Below are 25027 nucleotides of genomic sequence, written 5' to 3'. Positions count from 1 at the left end.
AATGTTATCATAAATCTTTGCCATTGTTTTAGGGGATAACCCTGCATGCATATATGAGCTGAATTGATAGAGCTAGCTCTTGGAAGGGAAGTCAGCAGTGAAGTTTCTGCCTCTCTGCCATTACTAGTCTTATTTGACCACAAAAGTATCCTACGAGATCTTTGCCAGTATTATCATATGCATATTATTACATACAGTGCAGAAACTCTTTGTTGAAGATACTACATCTGTCTGGTATTGCTTTTGAACTGTTCCATCGACTGGTCTGAAAGGTCACTGGTATGTGAGATTAGAATGGGCTGACATAGTTTGCACCCTTAACTTTGAAAAAGAAAGAAAAAAGCTTGAACTGTAAAGTTAACTATCCTTCCATTCCTTGCAGGTTTGGAAGGTTTACAGTAGCTGCTCTTCAGTCCAAAGTAGAACAGCATGAACGTGAAACCAATCGCCTCAAGAAAGCCCTGGAACGAAGTGATAAATATATAGAGGAACTAGAATCTCAGATTGCACAGCTAAAAAATTCAAGCGAAGAGAAGGAAGCTATAAATTCCATTTGCCAGAGAGCACTTTCTACAGATGGCAAGGGGAGCCTAGGCGGTGAGGAGGATATGGCATCAAAGAATCAAGGTGATGGTGCCAGAAAGCAGCTTGGCTCATCCACCTCAAGTTCTCACCTGCCAAAGCCTTCCAGCAGTTCTGCCAGGCAGGAAAGCACCAGCAAAACAGAACCAAATTGTTCTAAGAACAAAGACCTGTATCAGAAACGGGTGGAAATAATGTTAGATGTGACAGATGCAAGTATGGATACTTACTTGGAAAGAGAATGGGGTAATAAGCCAAGTGATTGTATACCCTACAAAGATGAAGAACTTTATGATCTTCCAGCTCCTTGTACTCCTCTGTCCCTTAGTTGCCTTCAGCTCAGTACTCCAGAAAATAGAGAGAGCTCTGTGGTCAAAGCAGTGGGTTCCAAAAAGCACTCAAACCATCTCAGAAAATTGGTGTTTGATGATTTTTGTGATTCTTCGAATGTTTGTACTAAAGACTCATCAGAAGATGATAGAAGTGAAAATGAAAAGAAATCAGAATGTTTTACTTCCTCAAAGACAGGGTTTTGGGATTGTTGTTCCACGAGCTATGCCCAGAGCTTGGATTTTGAAAGCTCAGAGGGAAACACAATAGCAAATTCTGTTGGAGAAATTTCTTTAAAATTAAGTGAGAAATCAGGCTCATGCATATCCAAGAGGTTGAATTCTATTCGCTGTTTTGAAATGAATCGGACAAGAACATCCAGTGAAGCATCAATGGACGCAGCTTACCTTGACAAAATATCTGAGTTGGATTCAATGATGTCGGAGTCAGACAACAGCAAGAGCCCTTGTAATAACGGTTTTAAGTCAGTAGATTTGGATGGGTTATCAAAGTCCTCTCAAGGCAGTGAATTTCTTGAGGAACCAGATAAGTTGGATGAAAGAACTAAGCCAAACCTTTCCAAAGGTTCTCTAACTACTGATCAGTTAGAAAATGGAAATGAATGGAAACCCACTTCTTTTTTTCTCCTCTCTCCATCTGACCAAGAAATGAATGAAGATTTTTCACTCCATACCAGTTCTAACCCAGGAACTAATGAAATCAAACCACCGAGCTGTTTGTTTCAGACTGAGTTTTCCCAGGGTGTTTTGTTAAGCAGTTCACACCGGCTATTTGAAGATCAGAGGTTTGGATCATCTTTGTTTAAGATGACCTCAGAGATGCATGGTCTTCATAACCACCTTCAGTCTCCTTGGTCTACTTCTTTTGTGCCTGAAAAGAGGAATAAAAATATCAATCAGTCAACGAAAAGAAAAATCCAGAGCAGTCTTTCCAATGCCAGCCCATCAAAAGCAACGAAAAGTTGACTCATTAGAAAGGTGTCATTTGTGTTTTCGTCCTGAGAGGAATATAAGTTTTTAAAGTTACTTTTTCCCTCATAAAAGTTCTGTACAATTTTGAATTGATAATCTGTAGTCAAGTGTCAAGTCAGAATGGTGAATTAGCCTGTACCCAGAATACTTTTAAAGAATTTGTCCTTTTTCATTTTCATTTGGGGATCTTTTTAATCAGAAGAGGTAGGGAGAGGGTTTCTTTTAATGAATATTGTATGTATCTGGTTTGGGTGTATTTTGTTTTCTTGAGTCTTGATTTAGCTGTTAGATACAGTGGCCTGTAAATGAGCCTCAGTTGTCTTCAGAACGTGGATTTCTTAAATAAAACTTTTCATATTGTCTACACACTGCTTATAAGACACTTGAGTTTCTTTAAAGCTTTCCTTGGGTGGAAGTTATTTTGCCTGCCCCTTTTTATTTATGTTTAGTGATGGCCCAACTTTTAGGCAAGGCCATGGTGGAAAAATAGCACTCTAAGCTTAGTCCAGTATTCATTTGCTTTTTTTTTTTTTCAGATTTTATGTATGTTTGCATTTTTAACATTGTGTTTTGTCCAGTTTTTGTGAAAACATTTTGCTAGTATGAAAGAATACATTTTGTATATGAAAATATTTGTTTTATATCGGGTAGCTTTCATTTGCTCATCTCTTTGTGTGCGTCGAAAATCAGAAATTGAGCCTACTTTGGAAAGAAGGCACAGAACGGTTGGGTTTGGAGGATCCTAAACATGGTAGCTTTATTGTTCCAGATACACAGGTGCGGAACTGCCCTTTGCCAAGTTCTTGATCCACTTTTATCCTGGTGGAGCTTTTTTTGGAGTGATCAAGTTCTTGTTTGCATGTTACTATTCTTTGTGGAAACTCTGTATGCATGGTAGCATTCTTGCTTGCACTGTTTTCCTTAAGAAAAAAAAGTTTTAGTTGGCTAATAGAATATCTTTTATGTAGGATAAAAGTTTTTTTCATGAAGAATGTTAAGGAGATGAGAATAGGTGAGCTAAGCACAATTTTTAATTTGGGCTCCGAAAAAGTATATTCTAAACATGTTTGGTATGCCTATATAGGCCTTTCAAAATGGTTTGTATGCTAATGACTTGTTTATCTAATGTGCACTGAACATTTTACATTAATACTGTACTGTTTTACATTAATACTGCATGCTTTTCTATGTGAATTGAATAAAGGATGTCATAAGCACTGTAATCCTTGATGGTGTCTCAGATATTGAATTAGCCTATAAAGACCAGTAAAACTTGTAATTTTTAATTGGTCATGATAATATAGGGGTTGACAAACTATGGAGCATGGACCAAATCTGGCCTATACCTGTTTTTTGTGGAAGGAAGTTCTGTGAACTATAAAAATGGTTTTTGCGCTTTTTGATGGTCTTTGAAAATCCAAAATACTTCCTAATACAGAAAAATGATATAAAATTCAAATTTCAGTGTCTCTAAATAAAGTCTTTATTAGAACATAGCTACACTCATTTGTTTACGTAATATCTGTAACTGCTTTTGCATTGCAGTGGCAGAGTTGAATAGTTGCCGCTGAGACCGTATGGCCCACAAAGCCTAAAATATTTACTGTTTGGCCTTTTACAGAAGAATTTGCTGACCCCTGTTATAATAGATTCTAAGGATTCAATAAAACCATAAAAGTATAACAAATCAGTTTTATAATTTGAAGAATCATGCCCTCCACTTTTGGAAATAATAAGGGCCAAAAAGAAAAGCTAATGTAAAGCATCATTTTTATTTTATCATGTATGTTTTCCAATAAGTATTTGTGTGGTATTTTTTCTTTTGATATGTTAATGATACTCTTAGAGATATTAATAGTTTAGGTGTCTTTGACAATGTGGTAAATATATTTGAAATTTCACTAAATATAAAAACCTACAATTTTTCTCAGTAATCACAGAGTAAACTTGGGGGTAAGCCTCACTCTAATTCTGTCTGTAACTCTTCTTTACTATGAATGTGTCAGTTTTTAATTCATTAATCCAGTATAAACTGACAGTGTGCCATGGCAATCCAGAATGTGTAACCTGATTTACTAATGCCTAATCAGGGTTAGTGTCTATATTGGACTAGAGTATTTCCAAGCTGCTTCAGAAACCTTGCTCCATCCTTCCTAAAACAATATTTCATGTATTAAATTAAACCTGTGACTTTTTCAGTTGAAGGTAATAACCTCCAGGATTTTATTTTTTTAATGTTTTTTTTTTTTTTTGAGAGAGAGAGGGAGAGAGAATGAGGGGAGGGGGAGGGTGGAGAAAGAGGGAGACAGAGGATCTGAAGCAGGCTTTGAGCTCTGTCAGCACAGAGCCCAATGTGGGGCTCAGACTCACAAACCACAAGATCATGACCTGAGCTGAAGTCAGAAACTTAACCAACTGGGCGACTCAGCCACCCCTGCAGGATTTTATTTTAATCACATATTCTCATTTGTACTCTTTTACCATAATCTGATATATCATAATAAGTACAGTGGTTTTGTATTTTCAAGTACATCTATTATATGCACACTGTAAACACAAAACAAAAACTTCTATTGAAAGCAAGTACTTTGCTAAATTTTATTTCCTAATAATCCTCTTTTCAAACTCTGTGAGTCAAGAACTCTTATCCCCACCTTACAAATAAGTGAATTGAAGATTAGTGATTACATGGCTGGAATGGGACAGAACCATGTCTTAGAGCTGGGCCTCTGACTCCAGACCTTGTACTCTTCCTCCCCCATGCATGAGAGTTCGCAATTGTAGGCCAAAGGATGAATGGAATTGAAATTTCCACGGATTCTTTTTAAAGTACTACTTTAGAAGTATTAGCATGTTTCTTTTCAAGTAGCATTTAATTCCTGCCAGTGTTCCAGGGTCTAACTCCACTACTAAGGTAGAAGCTCAAGGATGGGAGTTGTGTGCCACTTTTAAGTGTAGAAAGATTCACATTAACTCTGACATGTAGCCTCTCCCTACTGAGAGGCGATGTTAGAAAAAGATGCACTCTTGATAAGAGAAGCAGACACAGTTCATGTCTATAAAAACAGCATCTTTTGATTGCTCACCTAAAATGTAATGGCTAAGGAAATGTGACATGATGCTAGATTTTGTTCTGACATGACCTTTAGTGTTCATCTTTTAATTTTCAAAATCTTAATTCTATCCATAATGACTGTCTTTTTCCTGTTTTAATGGATCAGTTGAGACTAAAACTGAAAATGGGAGACTTTAAGATTTATAGTCCCTTAAATTTCAAATGTACTTTGTATTTCTATAATCTCTTTTGTATCTACATTTGGTTCAAAACTAAAGGTACCACTGAACAAGGGAAGAACTTTGGTCTTACACCCTAAGATGTTTCAGAAACTTGTTTCTAATACTTGAATGGTTTTCAGTTATTCAAAGTGTAATACATACACTAGATTTTGTACCTGTGAATGACACTTGTAGAACATCAAACTGAGATAACAGTTTAACTTTTATGGAATGTGGCTTATTAGATTAAAAGTATTTCCCAAAGCCTCATAAGGTCTTTCATTCCTATTTGTGCGAGTCCTACAACACTGTCTTTGCCTGTGATGATGTAACCCTACCCTTTTAATAATACTTGGCAGAGAGAAAACCTTTTAAGCAATGATCTCAGAGTGCATAGTGAACATTTATTGCCTAATTCTCGGAACCCCACTCTGAGCGAGGAAACATCTATTAAGATGCAGATTTCTTTTAAGAAGAACCCTTCTGGAGCTCAAGCTAGGGTGATCTTCAGTTTTATGTGACAGATGCAGCCTAGAAATACCTTGAAGTTCCACTTCATGAAACGGTAGATTTTTAGGCTTGCTGTGTCTTATCAGGGAGCAGACCCCCCTCTAAGAAATGGTCCTTGGATCAACCAACTGTGGAGAAAGAAGTGTGTGCCTTGTGTGACACTTGTAATTTGGGGGTGTAAAGATCCAGTTCCCAAGGGCAATAATTTAGGCATGTAAATGAGACTTTCTATGAGGACAGGAGCTAGTTGTGTCCCTTTTTGATTCTAATAACGTGGTGAGTAGAAAAAGTCGGTGTTGGGGGTAGGTTGGAGCAGGGAGGAAATCAGGCATCTTACCGGAAGTGCTGTTAGCTTTGGGTCTTTAAGGATGAATAAGAGCTCGGTGCGGAAAAGAACGTCCCTTGCTCGTCCGCTATCCTTGAAGGAGCACCTGTTTAGCAGACGTCTCAGAAGAGATGCTGAAGGACCCATTCTCTGATGTCAAGGCTCCTGATTGAGAAAGGTTTCTAGATTGCTCCAGCCTGAGCTTGCAGGTTTGGCTTTGCTCCGCCTCCTCTTTCCAAGCGTCTCCTGAGGCTCTAAGCTCGCCCTCGCCGCCAGGGCCGGCGGCCTGATGGCGAGACAGTGACTCCCTGGGCGCTGGAAGGCTCAGGAGGTGGCAGGGCTGGCCCATCATCTGTCCATTAAGCCGAGGCTTTGCGCTTCGAGGGCCGGAAGGCGCGACCTCGCTTCACTCACAGGGTCATCTTTGTGCTGAAGGTGGGGAGGTGAGGTCTAGCCCGCTAGCCTCGGCTCTGAGCCCCCTTTCCTCTCTCTGATTCCAAGGAACCCAACCTTCCGGGATTTCCGCAGCCAGTGCTGCTCTTCCCCCAACCCCCGGCCCCCCAGTGCCCCGGGGGGGGGGGACCCACCCGCCCAGGCCCCTCGGGCCGGAATATCCCGCGCTCTCGAGAGCGCTGTCAGCTGGTCCCGCCCAGACCCCACCCGAAGAAACGACTTGCTTTGAGGTTTCCTTTCATTTTATTACCACTCCCGAAACCTGGCGATTAAGACGCGAAACCAACAAAGAGTTTTCTTTCCACCTTAACCTTGCACACAATCCTTTAACAAATTAATTAATCCTAATGAATTAACACTTCATTTATTTAAACGCGCTACAGTCCATGAATTAAATTTTCATGCAGTGATTAAAGGCTGTTAAAATATGCATGATTTCGTTAAAATTTTATAATAAATCAGGGCAATGTGTTACATGACAAGGCAACTATTTCCCAGTCCCTCGCAAGGGGCTTTGATTTGTGCGGGCGGCGAGGAGGAGGGGCTGCTGGCGGCGGCGCCGGCGAGCGCTGGAGCCCGGCGACAGGACCCAACTCCCCACTTCTGGCGCTTGGACTCGCGGCTTCGCGCTTTCCTCGGCGGCTCCCGGCTCTCCTAGGGATCCTGCTCCAGCAGGCAGAGCTGAGCCTGCGGAGGGCGATGGGCGCCAGCCTCCGGGTCCCCGGAACCGCACTCGTGGAGGGCCGGGGGTCCTCTGCTGTCCACTTGCGCCAGCGGAGCTCCCTCCACCTGGGGCCTGCGTGCGTCCGAGTCGCAGCGGTGGGCAGGCGGCTGAGCAGAGGGAAGGCGACAGAATTTCCATGTCGTCGCATAGGGTCACTGGCGGGAGTGCCTGCTGTAGAGTTGGTTCGTTCGTTGTGGTTTTTAACCCGGGGACCTCGAACCCCTTCTCTGACCAGCGCGCTCTTCCAGTTTTGAAAGAGCCTGGGTGGGGCGGGGGCGACTTGCCTCCTCTTGGGATCTAGACCACATGGGCGCGTGGCCACGTTTAGTGATACAACATTGTTCACACGGACAGCGTAACTGGTTCTGGCAGCTAGCGGGCGGGGGAGGCCATGCCCCTGTTAGGATGGAGATGTAGTTGTCCGGCCTCACCCGCAGATCTTTCAAGGTAGGTTGGTTTTAAGTCCACAGAGAGATTAAGATTAAGGTGGAGCTGATGGATGGATAGATAGATACAGAGAAACACAGATAATCTCCACGTGTAACGCCAAGAGTGATAGTGACCGGCAGTGAACTTTACTGGGGGCGCATCATCTCGGGGTGGGGTGGTCGACATCCAGGAAAATGTTCCCAACGGAAGTTGCACTTGAATTAAACGGCCAGAAGAAAGAAAACAGTAGGTTTTCGACCGGCTCCCTCAAGAACCTTCTCCTCAGGTCCCATCTGGAATCCGGTCTGAACGCGGGGCGGGATCCTTACGGGAGATCACCGTGGGCCTCAATAACTCACCCCCTTCAGCTTTGGGGGTAAGACAAGCAGCCCAGGGTGCAGGCCGGGCGCGGGCCGGGCGCGAAAGGGAGGACAGGGCCTTCAGGAAATCTCCGAGCTCCCGCCAGCAAGGACGTGACTCTGAACTCGCTGCTGGGGCAGAGCTGGGCCCTGGAGCTGGCAGAGAGGGTAGGGCCACCGCCAAGCGCCGGCCCCGGTGGGTGCTGCGGCCTTGCGGTCTGCGTGGAGGAGGTCTGAGGACGCCGGCAGGACCCGCGAGGATCCCGGGCCCCTGCCAGCAGGAGAGACGCGACCGGCGTGCGCGAGGGAAGCGCTGAGAGGCAGCCCAGGCTTGGCCCGGGAAGACGGCCGGGAGAGGAAGCGAAAGTACAGTCACCAGCAGCTCCTCCATTCTACCCTTCAGACAGAAAGTGTCGGCGCAAGAGGGTGCAGGGCCCACCCAAGTGCAGCTCCTCTTCGGAGAACCGACCCCCGCCCCTACTCTGGGCCTGCTCCTCCCCTGCCTGCCCCTTCCCACTGCTTAAAAACAACCCAAGCGGCCTCTGCAACCGGCCAGCTTTGGGCTCTGGGGGCTTTCTCTGCGCGCAGAGTGCTGACTGCGCTGTGCAATGTGCCTAGTTTCAAAACTGGGCAAGTGCCCGCGGGAAACGTGGCTCCCCGAATCTGGCAGGTGCAGAGCTCCTGCTCCAGGCGCCAGAACCCGAGGTGGCCGTCCTGCAGGTAGCGCCAGATCTCTGGGTTCACGCTAGAACCCGGGGCCCGATCCTCTCCTCCCTATACACACACAACCTCCACGCACTTAAGTAGACATTCTTCAGGGCCAAAACCCTGTCCCTGAATCCGGACAAATAACTCGGGTCCAATCCCATAGGTGTGTGTATGCGTGCAGGTAGTGGCTGCGGAGTCCAGTGCTAATTTTCCCCGTACCCCTTTGGAAGGAGAAAGGTAGCCCCAGCGGGCAGCAGCTGTCAGGCGTTCTCTCCAGAGCTGGAGAGGTGGGTGGGTGGGTGCGTGGGTGTCCAAGGCTAGGAGAGTTCACTCCCAGCAGTGCTGGCCCTCACTCCAACCAAGGAATCTCTGCTCTCTGAGCTGGGGGGGGGGGCGGGAGGAAGGAGCTGCCAAAGGAGATGTGAAGTGGGGCCTGCCAAAGGAGGAGGAGAAAATTAATTAATGAGGGAAAGAAATGTGTCTCTGATCCAGATGATAGACTCCCTATCCCTGGGGGCGGAAATTCCTTGGAAATCAATAGCTGTGCATTCATTATCCCCCTCTTGATAAAATGCAAAGCTATGAGCTAGGGGGAGGGGAGAATCTGTGGTGGTCATTAAACAAGGAGAAGGAAGGTGGGGGGAATCTTTCCAGGAATCTATGCCAAGGCTCAGACCCCATGTGGGCATCATTAGCACAGGCAGGGGCCAGCTAGTTACTGAGCTTGCCAATCCAGGAAAACAAAGCAGTAACATATTGGTGAGCCCCAGTCCACCACCCTTTTCTTTCAGCCTTGGGGTAAGTAGAGAAGGACCAAGGAACTGCCTGCAGACCTGCCACTATGCCCCATTCTCTAGCCTGGAGCTGAGGCCCGGCAGGGATGTGGCAAGATAAGTATCCCAGCATCATCTCCCAACTTGTCCCATATTTCTGTACAACGCCCTCTCGTTGTACCTGTCACACCTATACCACAAACACCTCTTCACCTAGGGCTGCCCCACTCTCCTAGACTGCCACCTCCTGGAGGGCAGATACCCATATTTTATACCTCATTTTCTCTCCAGTGTCTTGCCCTGGCCCCGACTGGTGATTACCAAGCATTTGAGGAAGGAAAGGAAAGTAGAAAGTAAATGAGGGAGAGATGAAATAATTGAACTCCAAAAAAAGAACAAGCTGCTATCCAGATTTACAGCTCTGTGTGGGGACAACACACCCCTCTGGCCCAGTCTTCATCTCCTTTTTAGGAGGAGAGGAGACCCTTCAGTGATCTTCCTCTAGCTCTCCCCCCCACCCCATTAACCTTGGCTTGTTGAATTCTCTGGCTTTTACTCCTGCCCCTCCATCTGCCTTCTCTTCCTTCCCAGACACACATATTATTTCATGGGGCGTTTTTACTCTGTGACAAACACCTTGCTAAGTACCATGGTGGACACAGATGTGCCCTAAATGGGCTTCCAGTCCATTGGTTGGGGGCTGGATTGGGAATTGAACCTATAGCCCTCCTATTTCTAACCCCAGGAAAAGCTGAGATAATCTGGGCAGAGGTCTGGCCCCACCCCTAGGTGTTGTCTTAAGAAAGGTGTCCAAAGAAATGTGAACTAGGAGATGGGTGGGGGGTGGGAGCGGTGAACTTCTGATGTCCGTCAGGGGGTCTCCCTGCTGGATTTCCTGGTGCCCTCCCAGGGTGGTAGTGTGAGCAGAGATGAGCTTCCGGTACTCAGGGGCTGGCCTCGCTCTCTGGAGGTCCACCCAGCCCTAACCTGCGCTGTTTGAAATCCTGTCTCCTGTGCACGCTTCAGGGTCCCTAAAGGCCAGCGTTTCCCTGGGGGGCAGACAGGATCTAGGCGCTCGCCCTCTGTGGGACCCTTCCTTCCCCTAGTGAGAGAGCTCGGGGAACCGCTGCGAGGGGTGTCAAGAAGGATTAGGTTAAGCCTGGACACCCGGGGCGGCGACTACCTTAGGACTCACTCGCTCCCTCCAGCGAAGTCCTGCTCCTCTCCATTCCCTGCAGAGATAAAGTTGCATTTAGCACTCCCCAGGGACTACGTAATGGATGGAAACGCGGCTCCTCGCACCGGCAAGTGAACATCTTTCTTACTCCCCTCTCTGGCTGCAAAGGGGGTGGAGGGTAGAAGAAAAGAATAGAAAGAAAGAAAAAACCATGGTGACGCCTGTGGGCTCTTCTTGGAATTTGAGTATTGAGTGCTAATATATGATAAATACGGACGCGTTTATTGGAAGAAAAGATCCACGCGAACTCAAATTAAGGTTTATAGAAGTAAGATCGGTTCTGCGGTAGAAATACAGACCTCTTTGATGTGAGAAGGACCAGAAAGATTATTTATCTGATCTCTGCCTCCCATAAGTAGCCTCTTGCCGCTCTCCAGCTCTCTTGCCACAGATGTGATAGCATCTGGGCTGTTATTATCACCCGGGGCAAGTGCTGTATCCCTGGGGACTCGGCACCTGAACTGTGGTTCTCACGGGAGGCCCTTGATCTGCCTGCCACACAAGGGCCATATAACAGGTTGGCTAATTGATTCATTCTTCTTAGGTTTTGATTTCACAATAAGAGCATACATAAAAAATAAAGTCCGGATCAGAGCTTAGGTTTCTTTCTTTCAAGTTGGTTTGAATTAATATTTTAATCACATTTTCCTATAAACTGGCTTGATCCTATCTCCTATTGGAAAAGAGAAAACACGCGCGCGCGCACACACACACACACACACACACACACACACACACGGAGGGAGGGAGAGAGAGAGGCAGAGATAAGAGGCAAAGAAGCCAAAACGATGGAAGGGAAAAGAAAGTTCTCTTTTCAACATCTTATTCTTTTTTCTCTAAAGCAATTTCCTTTTCTGGAGTTTCCAGCATAAAGTGTGTGTGTGTGTGTGTGTGTGTGTGTGTGTGTGTGTGTGTGTGTGTGTACACGCTGAGGAGAGGAAAGGATCCCAACAACACCCTGTTAACTATTTTTCCTTTTGATTACTAGAAGCCTCAGATCACCCGGAGCTCGTTTGAAATGTGGGTTTGTACACGGTTAAAGGAGACAAACAATAAGAGAAATGCACAATTTCATTTCAACAGCGGTTCCCTGGTAGAACGCACACGCTCCTTGTGGCTCCTAAGTGGCTGTCACTGTCGGTGCCTGACACAGTTATATTCACAACAACAACAACAACAACAAAGTATGCGGAGGAAATTAAATTATATGGAAATCAATAGCGTCTGACTGCTTCAAACAAATGTCTGTCACCGCGATTATCCTCCAGGAACCTATTTATAAACCTTGAAAGAAACAGGTTCTTGCAGCAAAAGACAGCATCTTCTGCATTTCTGTGTTGTTATTTATACTGTATACAGAGGAATGCGCGGGCATAATTTAACATACAAATATCCAGCTGTATACATTATATAACAGCTTGTTAGACATCCCGGAGTGGAGGTGTGCCTAAGTAATGCGCATATATTCAGGGCTTGCGGTGGGGATGGGGGAGAGTTTGAGAGAGGGAAAACACCACCGGGCTTGTGAGCATCTTGTCTTTCTCCCCCTAAAAGGTGCGTACCCTCAGACAATAGCTAGCCCTTTTGATCTTTCCAGAGCCGCGGTGGGAAAGGTGAGGCGTGCAAGTGCGCATGCCCGGGTAGCTACAGGTGCATCACCTGCGCTGTCCTTGCTGGTGGTCACTATAAGAGCGGCTCCCAAGCGCCTGTCGCGGCCGGGAGAGCGCGCGCGCGCGCGCAGACGCACGGCGCCGCGGAGAAAGAGAGCGCGCTCCAGACAGACAGAGACAGCTGATGCCTGTCAGCGCTGCGGGGCCCGGAGCTCTCGCGAGAGCTCCCCGAACCGGCCGCGAGAAGTGGGGCTCAGGTGTAAGAGGAGTGCATCCCGTCGGCGCGCGGGGCTAGAGCTGTAGGAGAAGTGGGATCGCGAGGCCGGTGCGCGGCGCTCTGCACGGTCAAAGGGAGCGCCGGGCGGCAGCGGCGGCAGCAGAGGAGCAGCAGCAGCCCCCGGCGCGGCCGCCGCCTCCGCGCCGCCAGCCGCCGCGGCTGCAGCCTCCGAAGGGAGGCCGGGGGAGCCGGCGTGCGCACTTTCCGGCAGACTTTCGGAGTGTTTGTGGATTTACATGCCAAGCCATCAAGATGATGTCTATGAACAGCAAGCAGCCTCACTTTGCCATGCATCCCACCCTCCCTGAGCACAAGTACCCGTCGCTGCACTCCAGCTCTGAGGCCATCCGGCGGGCCTGCCTACCCACGCCGCCGGTAAGCGCCCCACGCCCGCGGCCCCGGCCCGCGCGCCTGCCCCCTCCCCGTCTCCGAGACACTGCATGTCGGGTGCTGGTGTGCGCACAGGTCCAGGTGCGGGGATTTGCGGGCAGGGATTTTTAGAGGAATCCCGCTGCGAGGGACGTTTTGTCCAGTGGCGCTTAATGTCGTGTTCCCGTCGCCTCTGCCTCTGTGTCGGGCGCCTGCTATCAGAGTGGGGAGCGCCGGGGCCGTGACTCTCGACTTCCCTCCACTTTCTCTGTTAATTTCACGCCTCGGAAAGGCGGTCTCTGTGCGTGTTCGGGTGCGTGACACGGGTCCCCAGCTGCGAGTTACATCTCCATTTCTTCTTCTTTTCCCCCTCCTTTTTGGTCTCCCACGCCGGTTCCCGGAATGTGTTCTTGTGTTCCCCTCTCCCCTGCATCTGTCCCCCTCCCCACACATACGTCCCTACTCATCTATCCCCCCTGTCTCGTCCCCAATGTGCCCCCCATTCCGTCTTTCCTGTTCTCCACTATCCCCACCCCCGTTATTGTTATTTTGGTTGCTTTGTGTTTGGTTTGCCCTTTGCTTGTGCTTTCCGGCTTGTGTGTGGTTTTGTTTTGCGTTTCTGCTTTTTTTGTTGTTGTTTTGTTTTTGTTTTGTGTGTGCGTGTGTGTTTTGTTTTGGTTTGGTTTGTGTCGCCTGCAGCTGCAGAGCAACCTCTTCGCCAGCCTAGACGAAACGCTGCTGGCGCGGGCAGAGGCGCTGGCGGCCGTGGACATCGCCGTGTCCCAGGGCAAGAGCCACCCATTCAAGCCAGACGCCACGTACCACACGATGAACAGCGTGCCATGCACGTCCACGTCCACCGTGCCGCTGGCGCACCACCACCACCACCACCACCACCACCAGGCGCTCGAGCCTGGCGACCTGCTGGACCATATTTCGTCGCCCTCGCTCGCGCTCATGGCCGGCGCGGGTGGTGCGGGCGCGGCGGGCGGCGGCGGCGGCGCCCACGATGGCCCGGGGGGCGGCGGCGGCCCGGGGGGCGGCGGCGGCCCAGGCGGCGGCGGCCCCGGGGGCGGCGGCGGCGGCGGTGGCCCGGGGGGTGGCGGCGGCGGCCCGGGCGGCGGGCTGCTCGGCGGCTCGGCGCACCCGCATCCGCACATGCACGGCCTAGGCCACCTGTCGCACCCGGCGGCGGCGGCCGCCATGAACATGCCGTCGGGTCTGCCGCACCCCGGGCTGGTGGCGGCGGCGGCGCACCACGGCGCGGCGGCGGCGGCGGCGGCGGCGGCGGCCGGGCAGGTGGCGGCGGCGTCGGCGGCAGCGGCCGTGGTGGGCGCGGCGGGCCTGGCGTCCATCTGCGACTCGGACACGGACCCGCGCGAGCTCGAGGCGTTCGCCGAGCGCTTCAAGCAGAGGCGCATCAAGCTGGGCGTGACGCAGGCCGACGTGGGCTCGGCGCTGGCCAACCTCAAGATCCCGGGCGTGGGCTCGCTCAGCCAGAGCACCATCTGCAGGTTCGAGTCGCTCACGCTCTCGCACAACAACATGATCGCGCTCAAGCCCATCCTGCAGGCGTGGCTCGAGGAGGCCGAGGGCGCGCAGCGCGAGAAAATGAACAAGCCCGAGCTCTTCAACGGCGGCGAGAAGAAGCGCAAGCGGACTTCCATCGCAGCGCCGGAGAAGCGCTCCCTCGAGGCCTACTTCGCCGTACAACCCCGGCCCTCCTCCGAGAAGATCGCCGCCATCGCCGAGAAACTGGACCTCAAAAAGAACGTGGTGCGGGTGTGGTTTTGCAACCAGAGACAGAAGCAGAAGCGGATGAAATTCTCCGCCACTTACTGAGGGGGTGGGAGGTGCGGGGCGGGGCAGAGCGGGGAGCTGAAGGGGCTTTTCGGGAGCTTTCTTTGGGCCTGCTTCCCCCTAGACTTGGAGTGTCCGTTATCCTGCTTGCATTTGGGGAGTCCCTCCTCGAGCACTCTCTTCCACCCTCTCTGTGCTCCCTCTGCCCCTGATCCTCCACAGCAAAGAGGACTGGGTGCTGGGTGTGGACACCCAAGAGCCAGGTGGGGGAAAAAGAGGGACCTTTTGGGTGAGCGGGGAGTTGAGGGGAAGGAAAGCGGAGACTGGAGGAGGGGTTTTGAGGAGCAGGTTGGTTCTGGGGGTTGGGGTGGGGGGAGAGTGGGGAAGAGTAGGGAAATGGACTGTTTTTGACCAGAGACACTTGTCAAAATTTCCTGGGGACCAAGGAACTACGTACAAAAACAAACCTACCAACCACCAAAAAACAAAACAAAAAAACCTAGACAAATAAAGACAAACTAAAACAAAACAGAACAAAAGCAAAGAAAAAATGCTTTAGTAACTTAAGTCTGGGGAGCCGTATTCTGCAGCTTCATTACCCCCTAAGGAAGAGAAAAAAGAGCACCACCATTATTACCACCAACCCCAACCCTACATACATGAACTGAGTTAAAAACCGAAAACCAAACGAACCAGAGGGTGAAATTCTGGGTAGCGAAGCTAGTTGTTCTGTCTCAGTGTTTACTTTTTCCCTCCAAGTGTCACTTCCACCCCATCCCTGTCCTCTTTTGATTTATTTTTCTGGCTTCCAATGAGAATCCAATAGCTGCTCTCCATTTGCTGGAAAGTGAGTGGGAGCACAGGTGAAAGGGGGAGGGTGGCTGTTCAGGGGTCCCAAGTTTTCTGCTGACCTGGCCTCTACTGTGGCCTGGTCACTGTCATGTGGGGACGGTCAGGGAGAGAGAGACACATACAGTCTGAGCTGACTAAAAGGCAGAATTTAGGGGCCCCGAAGTATTTTATTCTAGTGAAGTAAAACCATTTTAGCAAGGTTTTTCTCTTTTCATGTTTGCTTTTGTATCTAAGATCTGGAAAACATTATTTCAAAATAAGCTTCCTCCCTTCCCTGGCCCCCCCCTCCCCATGGACCGTGCGTCCCCCTTCATTTATTTTTTAGTGTGGTTTATTTTAAACTACCTGCTGATTCCCCCTCCCCCCCATTGATTCAGTTAGACTGATGGGGTGGAAGACACTAGGAGAGATACTCTGTCCCATTTTCTCCCCAGAACAAGACCCGTCTTGCTCTTCTAGGTACCCTTTCTTTCTCTTTTAGAGAACATGAAATCGTTGAAATCCGAGAAGTTTCTGCTTTCAATTGGAGCAGGACTTGGCTGGGAGAAAAATCAACTAAATCCCAGAAGAGAGGAAGACAGGTTTAAAGCCCTCCATTTGTTTCAAAGGGGTCTGCATGTTGGGGTGGAAAGCAGAACAACTGTGTTTCATTATTATTATTATTATTATTACTATTATTATTATTATTCAAAAGTAATTTATTGCTGGGGATAAATGTTGGGTAGCAAGAACTTTAATTTGCACTATCAGTCTCCCAAATAGAAAATCATGTATAGTATTTCATAGTAATAATCAAGATACTTTATGAACTGGATTAAAAAAAAAAGAGAAAGACAGTTGAAGGTGGTTAGGTAAAATGCGTGCTTGGTGCACAAGATACTCTTTCGATCTCATGTGGAGATGGTTTATTACCATCCTTTAATAAGAACTAAAAAATTAAAAACCGGACAAATGAGAAAAGGAAAACTCTGCCATTTAACAAGACTGAAATCATGCATGATCTGAAAGGTGCAGAAAGAAACACAATTAGGTCTCACTCTGGTTAGGTATTATTTATTTAATTACGTTGTATATCATTGTTTGCAGCGCAAACATTCTATGCATTTGAAACTGAGCACTAAACTGGGCTAGCTTTCTGATAGACCGTTTTGTGGATAGTGTGATTTCACAGTCTACTGCCTGTTTTCACCGAAAACACAACATTCTTGTCATATTCTTGTATTTAGAGGAAGAGGGGAAAAAAGGAAGATTACTGTAAATATTTTCTTTAATGCACACACTCACACAGTGGTTACAAACTGCCAGTGTTAATCCTGAAATGTCTCACGGATTGATCTACCTGTCCATGTTATGTCTGCTGAGCTTTCTCCTTGGTTATGTCTTTGCTCTATTACCTTTTCCCCCCTCCCCACTTCTATTAGAACCATTTCTGTGCGCCAAAATACAACAGGGGGATGTGTCCCAGTATGCTTACAAATAAAACATAACTGAAAGAAGAGCAGTTTTATGATTTGGGTGCATTTTTGTTTATACTGGGCCAAATCCTGGTAGAGCCGGTCAGAAAACAAGACTCAATTCAACCACAAATACAGGGGAGGATATTGAAAGGGGGATAAAAAGTGAGGAAGGGGTGAGAATGATGTATTTTTCTGCTGAATCAGAATTCACTTTCAGATAACTCATGTGAAAAGCGGTGCTCTGAATAAAATGAATTCTATATTAGTTGCCTGTGTTTATCAATTTTTTTTTTGAACTGCAGAAACTCTTAAACCACAGCCCTCACTTCAGAGTGCTGGGAGGTAATAAATAACCAGGTACCCCCCCCCCAAATTAAATTGAGGTTCAGGGAAAGAGGCATTTGAAGGTTTGTGTATGTTATCCTAGCCTATAAACATTTCTTAAAAAGTAAATTACTTTCCTTTGGAAGTTAATAAATATTAAAAAAAAAAATCATCCACTGATCTCCCCAGCCACCATGTCAAATGCTTCTGTTCGTTTGGAACATTTAGTGTGCCACCTACTGCTCCAGAAAGACCAGAGATACTTTATTTCCTGGTGACCCAAGACTAAATCAGATGCCAAATGTACAAAGTTTCTTAATAGCTGGGATTATATCTTCTGACATCATCCTAGTTTAGCCAAATCTTTTTAATTTCACCGGCAAATCTGTGAAACAAAACACTTGATGTTCAAAACAGAATAGTACCTTTAAAAAGCTGTGATTTTAAACAGTTGTTAATGTTTAAAAAAAGCACTAGAGGTATTTTTAAAAATAGATCTCTTCCATCAAAATTGATTTGTTTCTGTTGTTGACTTGAAGTGTCATCAAAGTTTTTAATAAAATGCATTTGTAAAAAAAGAAGCAAACAAACCATTATTTTATAGGAAAGTATGACCGGATTTCATTGTTGGAGAACCAGGAATGAACAAATGAAAAGATTTAACAAAGGCTGTTTTTTTTTTTTTTAAATCTGCTCCAAACAGGAATGTTGCAGGCAAATACATTTGTATTATATAATGATGACCAATGTATGTAATAAGAACTTAAGCATTTGTTTTGTATTAAGTAAAATCCTTACCAAATAAAAAGACAATATTATGTTAATAAAACATAACGAAAACACATGCTTTGCAGAGTTTCCTATTTTATGTAGTAGGAAACTGTGCAAAACAAGAAATGCTTTGCTATCTGGTGAGTGAATCTGTGTATTGCGGGAAGGAATAATAAGACTATTCTATGACACCTTTGTCAATTTATGAAGAAGCAAGCAAACGTCCTCCTTAAGCAAGTGCAAAGGCTGGTCACTCAGCGGTAGCTGTCCTTTCAAAGTTTTCTGGTTGTGAAGAAAAACTCCACTCTAAGCAGATTCTGAAACCAGACGGTGAGTGGAAATAGTAAAATGTGTGGTTCCCATACATTAAAAAAATAATCTTAAAGTAAGTTGGAGACAGTGGGGGACTTGTGCTCCGTTTATATTTCAGCTTCTCAGGAAATCCAGGCGGTAGAAGAGTAGAAAGGGCAAAAGAAAAGCAAGCATGAAATGCACCTGCCAACGTTTATGTCATCCATTCATTTTAAATTTCTTCTTTTCCCCAGCCCTAGCTCAGGGTCCTGCTCTTCTATAGTTCTAAGAAATGATGTCCTCAAGACACATCAACTAACTTCTGAATAGATTGTTTAATGCGTGTTCTGAAATTGCTCTCAACTTCGATTACACTCTCATAAATAAACCGTAGGCACCCACTGCCATGACTGTATCGATTTTTACGTTCTTGTGATATTAAGACTACTTCGGTCCCGTTACCACACGTAGCCACGCCAAGAGAAACCAGGGCGCCCTAGCCCCAGGACTCACCTGGCCAGCTCGCGCCCACTGCCCTCTGCCCTGTCGCCCGGGCCCCTCGCGTCAACCCTGCATGAAGCATCCCTGCTCCATCTTTAACAGGGATGAGCTTTCATAGCCGAGTCCTTGAAGTTGGAATTGCGAGTTCTGACTCTGGCTAAAAAGCAGTGTTCCCCACCCCATTCGAGCTGCCTTGGTGGCCAGCGGGATGATACGGGTGACGACCACATCTATTATCTGGTACGGTTCTGCTTATCGGTGTTACTCGCGCCTGGGTCTTAGCCCCACGATGAGAGAGCCACGTAGAGCTAGCCGGCGGTTTCAAAGGAGACCGCAAGCTTAATTGATTTTTTAAAAAATAGCAGCCGAATTCTAATTCTCGCGGGGAGCCTCTTTTCCACCTGCGCGATAAGCCTTGTCGCAATAATTACGTTATTTAATATTTGATCAAACCTTCGCGCCACCGCGGCTGGCGGCGCCGGGCCGGCTCACGCCCTCTGGGGCGGCAGTCGAGCGGCGCTGCCGGAGCCGGGCCGGGAACGTGCGGCGGGGGCGCGCGACCGCCCCGCTCCGGTTGCCTTGCCCTTTGAATAATTCATGGCTTGAGAGTTCTGGAAATTAATAAAATGAATGATAACAAGAAGCTAATTAAAACTTTCATAATTGTTGTCAAGTCAGTTTGATGGGAGACGGGCAGCCCTCCCTCTCCCTCGGCCCGAATCTGGAGGATCTGTAGGGCTGGGCTCCGGCGGGGAAGGGCCTCGAAACTGGAGCGGACAAGCGCTCCTTGGACTCAGGGAGTTATTTCGGCGTCCCCCTCGTGGGGCTGCTCCCTCCCCTCCAGCTGCCGCGGTCCGCAGCTCACTTGTCATCCGGGGTAGACTTCGGACTTCCGAGCGGGCGGATTGGCGGGTGCCGTTTCAAACCACAGGCAGAGCTGATTGGGTCATAATTTGCAGCCAGGAGAGACCCGCCCTCCCCCGACCCGTGTAGGGTTCTCCCTCCGCCATGGAAACACCCGCCCACCCGGGGCCGTCCGCGCGGGGAATCCCAGCGCCCCAAGCGTGTGAGCCTCCAACAAGCGACCGCAGGGCGCCGGGTCTGCACCTTCCCACCGCTTGCCGGGAGACTCGCGGCCTGGAAGCTTCCAGCCACCCGAGGCCGCAGTTTCTCTCGGACGGCGGGACAGCCACTGGCGGGCAGGCCCAGGCAGGGACTTGGCCTGGCCGCAAAACGCCCCGACCCACCAGCGGTCCAAGGCCCCGTCGCCCCGCGCGCCTGCGCAGCGGTGGCAGGTGGCGCGCGGGGCGCGGACCGCGGGGAGAGCGCGGGGCGGACGCGGCGCGCACGGTGTGCGCTGGGAGCGCGCCGAGCTCGCACATGCGCGCTGCGTACTCTAGTTCCTGTCGCGAGCTGAGCTGGAGTTCCGCAGCTGGTAATTAGGCGCTCTCGGGTCCTCTCCCGCCATGTAAGTGCCTTTGAAGATGTCCCGAGAGAAAAGGGAAGGGACTAGTGTCTTACCGAGGTTAAAAATACTTTCCTCCCCACAGTTTGCCTAAGTCAACTGGACGCCTTAAAACACCAAGAAACTTCCAAAACTGGTTTACATTTAAATAATAATTGGGAGGAGTAAGACCTTAGATTTTGGTTGTTGTTGTTAAGGTGCACACCATCAAAGCCCTGTTACGGATTTGAGTTTATTAGGCAACGATTTGTACCCAGGGTGCGAGGAAGCCCGGCCACTCTGCTTCCGTCCGGGAGAATTCAGTAGAATCCTGGATCGCAAAACGGAGGTTGAAAAATCTCGGTCCAAGAGAAGCTGGCAAAGCACAAATTCGTGCGTCCAGCGTCCTGCCCCTGCAAAAAGCGCCCAGTCCCCTTCCCAGCCCCAAGCCGGAATGCCCCGGAGGTCGCTTCTCTCTGATTTACAAAGGCAAGAGGATTGGAAGACCAGAAGGGAAACTAAGGATGCTAAGAGAGAGCTAGGACAGAGAAGTGGCAAATGGAAGGAGGGAGGAGGAAGACAGACAGACTGCCCGCATTGGTTAGGTAAAATGAATTACAAACAAAAGTTTGGTAACTCTGACTCCTGGTTTTAGTGCAGCGTAATGTACACAAACTTTTGTAGGCACGGATCAGAATTAAACAAAGTGTTGACGATTTCCAGCCGAGGAAATACACTTTCACCAGTCTCTTCCCACCCTGTACCCCCTCCGCCCCCGCCAAGTGTTGACAATAAACATTTAATGAAGGCAGGGACCTGGCTGTCTCCAGTCAGTGTCAGAATACTTTAAGCAGACCATTAGCAAGGCTTCTTCCACTTCAAACATTGCGCGCTACACTCTAACGGTATATTTAAAACAAAACAAAACAAAGTGTGAGACAAATAATATGCCTATACGGATATTTTAAGCGGTCTGCAGTAGTTCTGATACCCCCGTACCGATTAACAGAAACCAACTCATTGTAGATTACTCGTGCTTAAAAAATGTTAAATACAGTTAATGCAATATTAATCGCCCTTTGGTGATATAAAATGCAATATTTTCAGACAGCTATCGAGCTTTTCTAGAGGAAGAGCTGATGAAAAGAGTCACAGCTGAATAGTGGAGAGAAAAAGCCCGGTATTTATTGCTTTTGTTTGGCTTTTGGCTACAGAGACAGGAACCTTCTAATGGGGTAAGGACATTTATTTTATCTGCAATCTATTGCTGCGAGAGCAGGGGCGGCAGATGGGGCTGGTGCGATATTCACAGTGTAATTTAGAGCAAATCCTAATAACTAATAATGATTTATGTTAATTTTGATCATTTATGAGACTTTACGAAAGCGTTGTCATGAACGAAAGAGAAAGAAAGAGAAGCAGAATGTAACAAGGGGCTCTGAGGCTGAGATTGGACCTCAACTATCTTGCTTAAAATACGTTTTATGAGTTAGCAATGGAAATGCAGGCATTTTAAAAAGCAGGTAGGACCTATTTAACTTGGGCAGAGAGTTATCTCCCGGGGGCGTGCATTTCCTCTGAAAATGTACCTAAATGAGAGGAAATGAAACGCCTTTGAGCGAGAGTCTCTTTCTTCCCAGTTTTAAAGAAAACAGATATGTTTCGATTGTTTCATTTGCTTATGTTCAACTAAAGGAGTGTGTGTGTGTGTGTGTGTGTGTGTGTGTGTGTGTACGCGCGCGCGCGCGCGTCCGTGTGTGTGTGTGTGTGTGTGTGCGCGTGCCTCCGAGAATCAAGTGTGTGCGAGACATGAGCGCGCGCGGGGGTCTTCCCTCCAAAGTGTAAACTGAGCCCTGTGTTTGAGAGCGGGCTTAGCCCCTGTGAGCAGACTATTGCGCATCGCCGCCACGCCTCATGCAAAAGTTTTATTACTAGCTGCTTAAACAAGTTGTTGTATTTTCATCTTCACTCCCATCTGATATTTGTTTGCCTAGAATCAACTTTTGAGAAGCTTTCCAGTCTCTACCTCCTCTGCTTTTCTCTTCCCCCAAGGGATCCTAGGGCTTTTAAACTTAAAAGTGTATCCCCCTCTCCTCATCCCCCTGGTAACGTGGCATGGGTTCAGAACCCCAGGGGCTGCCGACGGGACGTAGTTCTGCCCAGGAACAGGCGATTTTCGGCTGCCACGCAGTGCACTGCACAGGGTCGGAGCGATTTTGAAAGGGAGGGTGCGCCTTGCTCGTGGCAATTTACTTTTTCGGTTACCTTTTGCGCGTTTCAACGCCTCGAGGCTATAGTTTGAAAGTAAAACAGCATCAAAGCACCTCCTTATTAGCTCTGTATTTGAGAAATCAGAAGATGAAACTACCTAAAAGGTTTAATAGGGCGGAACAGCATTTATTTGCCAAGCAAACAGCCAGAGTACAGTTCAAAAGGGGTACAGTGGTTTATCAGCAGGAGGCTGGAATAAGAACGTTGGGTAAAGCGAATTTCTAGCTTCAGTTATGCCGTTAAACCGTTAAAGTGAATGAAATAAGCTTCAAGTGGGATGCCTTCTTTGATTTTGTATATCATCTCCCTCACCAGATGTATATGTGTATGTGTACACACACACACACACACACACACACACACACACACACACACATATATATATATATATATATATATATATATATATATATATACTAGAGGCTTTCCCCACCTTCAGAGTTATTGTCAAGACTTTTGTTTGTAAACTTCCAGGTTTTGTAGAGCAAGAATAGTTACCTTTCCAAGAGCTTTGATCTGCAAATGTATCTAAAATATTATCACATCTTTTAAAGTTAAAATTTTCATTATTTTCCTCCTCTTTTTCTTATTTCAAAGCTACAGATGTAAAAATGCACTTAAGTTCTTCTACGAGGGAAAAGCATCAAGCTACATGATTCAGAGAAGTTTATTTCTTAAACATTCTACTGTATTTTATTTTTGCTTTATCATCCCTATCAGTAACTGTTCTGTAATCGCATTGTTAGTATTTTTGGCATAAAGAGGACTTTAAACAAAATAAATCTTTAAACAAAATAAATCCAGGCAGACGACGCTGCCTGTTTACTGATAATACTCAGGAGCTGACGTGTGTTTGTGAGCTTGAAGCTGTATCTCCACGTGCATATCCATGTACAAACAGATGTAGGCACAATTTTACTGTTGTTGTTAAATGTAACTGAGTCTCATTTCTAAACTTTATTCTGGTTTTGTCCCAGTGTTTCAGCACTAGAAGCAATGCTTAAAATTGAAGAATGGTGCATTATTGAAACTCTCTATCAAACAGCTCTGGGGTGCAGCCTTTCTGAAAACGCCGGCTCTCGATGAGGTCTGACTGTCTGACTGCACATAAGCCCCTAATATGTTAATGGCCGTAGGGGATGCCTAAGGTACTATCTCAAGCTGCTTCGCACACCATATGTCAGGCCGTTAGCCACATGGATCTATTAATCAAAAAGAGCTGGAGAGGGAGGAGAGGGTCTTCGAAAGGGGGAGAATGAGAGCAATGGGGGAGGGGAAGAGGGGTAGAGAAAGCGTTTTAAACCCCCATCATTCCCATTTCTTTTATAAAAAATGAATAAAAATAGCTAAAGATTCAACCAATGCAAATTTTTTTCTGTCGAGTTAAAGACTGTTCATAAATCTCTGCTAGAAGAAATGAAAGAGTATCTGCCTCTATTAAAATAGAAAGGAATTTCATCTGAAAGATCTTGTTTAGGGTTCCTTTATCGCAAAACTTTTATAAGAAAGACTTGATACAAAAAAATGTTGTTTTGTTATATAGGTTGTTTTGTAGATGAGCTTTATTAAAAGTAGAGGGGGAGGGGGAATGGGGCAAATATGTGTTTAGGGGATGGCAGGGGGTGTGGAGGGAGGCACCTGGAGCATTTGTAATGAATATGTAATTTATTAATATAGATCTATGTATACAGTAGAGTTTTCACCACCGTAGTTCTTCTGAGAGTAAATATAAAGTGTTTACATTTTTATCCCTTTCTTCAGGCTGGCTTTATGATCAATGAAACTTCAGAGTCTACAGGGTACAAAAAGTATTTAATTCTTTTAAGGGGAGAGGAAATGACAAAGTATTTAAAACTCCCATCTTTCTCATTTCTGCTTTGTTTAGAACTATCTCTTGTCCTTGAATGTTAAAAACAAATTTCAGTTAGATAAATAGTTTAGAAAGTTTGCACAACCTTAGAAGTAATTATGTCCTCAACGTGGAGACGGTATAGATGAGTAAGTCTGCTACAGGTGAATGAAACATTGAGTCTATAAGAAAAAAATTACATTCTTTCTTGAAATGGTGAATATATTTTTCATGTGCCATAAACTAACATGAAAGTGCTGATGTTAAAATCACAAACAGAGCAATGAAAGGAAAACATATAGACACTTAGATTTAAAAGTTGCATTGTTTTCATGTGTGATGCTACCTGGGGATACAGAAAATATAAAATCAAATATCAATTAAGGTATTGTTATTATTTTCATTGGTAGTCAATGATGATGAACCATATGAGGACTTAATTCTGGATTATCAATTTTAAGTTTCAAAGTGTATAATTATAAAATTTAGGAAAGGATACCCTTGAAAATGATT

At 46.9% G+C, this 25027-nt stretch overlaps 2 protein-coding genes across 3 annotated transcripts in view; both read left to right on the top strand.

The window, feature by feature from the left end:
• Window positions 1–3651, top strand: part of OBI1 (ORC ubiquitin ligase 1) — a 41592-nt gene extending 37941 nt beyond the window's left edge. For both annotated transcript variants that reach the window (XM_007075115.2, XM_042978816.1), the window contains exon 6: window positions 383–3651. In XM_007075115.2, the coding sequence (XP_007075177.1) occupies window positions 383–1898 (1516 nt within the window). In that variant the 3' untranslated portion in view covers window positions 1899–3651. The remainder of the gene's footprint in view (window positions 1–382) is intronic.
• Window positions 3652–12837: 9186 nt separating this feature from the next.
• Window positions 12838–14796, top strand: POU4F1 (POU class 4 homeobox 1). Its single transcript, XM_042957854.1, has 2 exons — window positions 12838–12960; window positions 13654–14796. The coding sequence occupies exons 1-2, from the start codon at window positions 12838–12840 to the stop codon at window positions 14794–14796; spliced, it is 1266 nt and encodes a 421-aa protein (XP_042813788.1).
• Window positions 14797–25027: the final 10231 nt, after the last annotated feature.

Source organism: Panthera tigris, chromosome A1, assembly GCF_018350195.1.
Source record: "Panthera tigris isolate Pti1 chromosome A1, P.tigris_Pti1_mat1.1, whole genome shotgun sequence".
Lineage (NCBI taxonomy): Eukaryota > Metazoa > Chordata > Mammalia > Carnivora > Felidae > Panthera > Panthera tigris.
The sequence above is the reverse complement of the archived record's forward strand: the minus strand, read 5'-3'. Positions and strand labels throughout refer to the sequence as shown.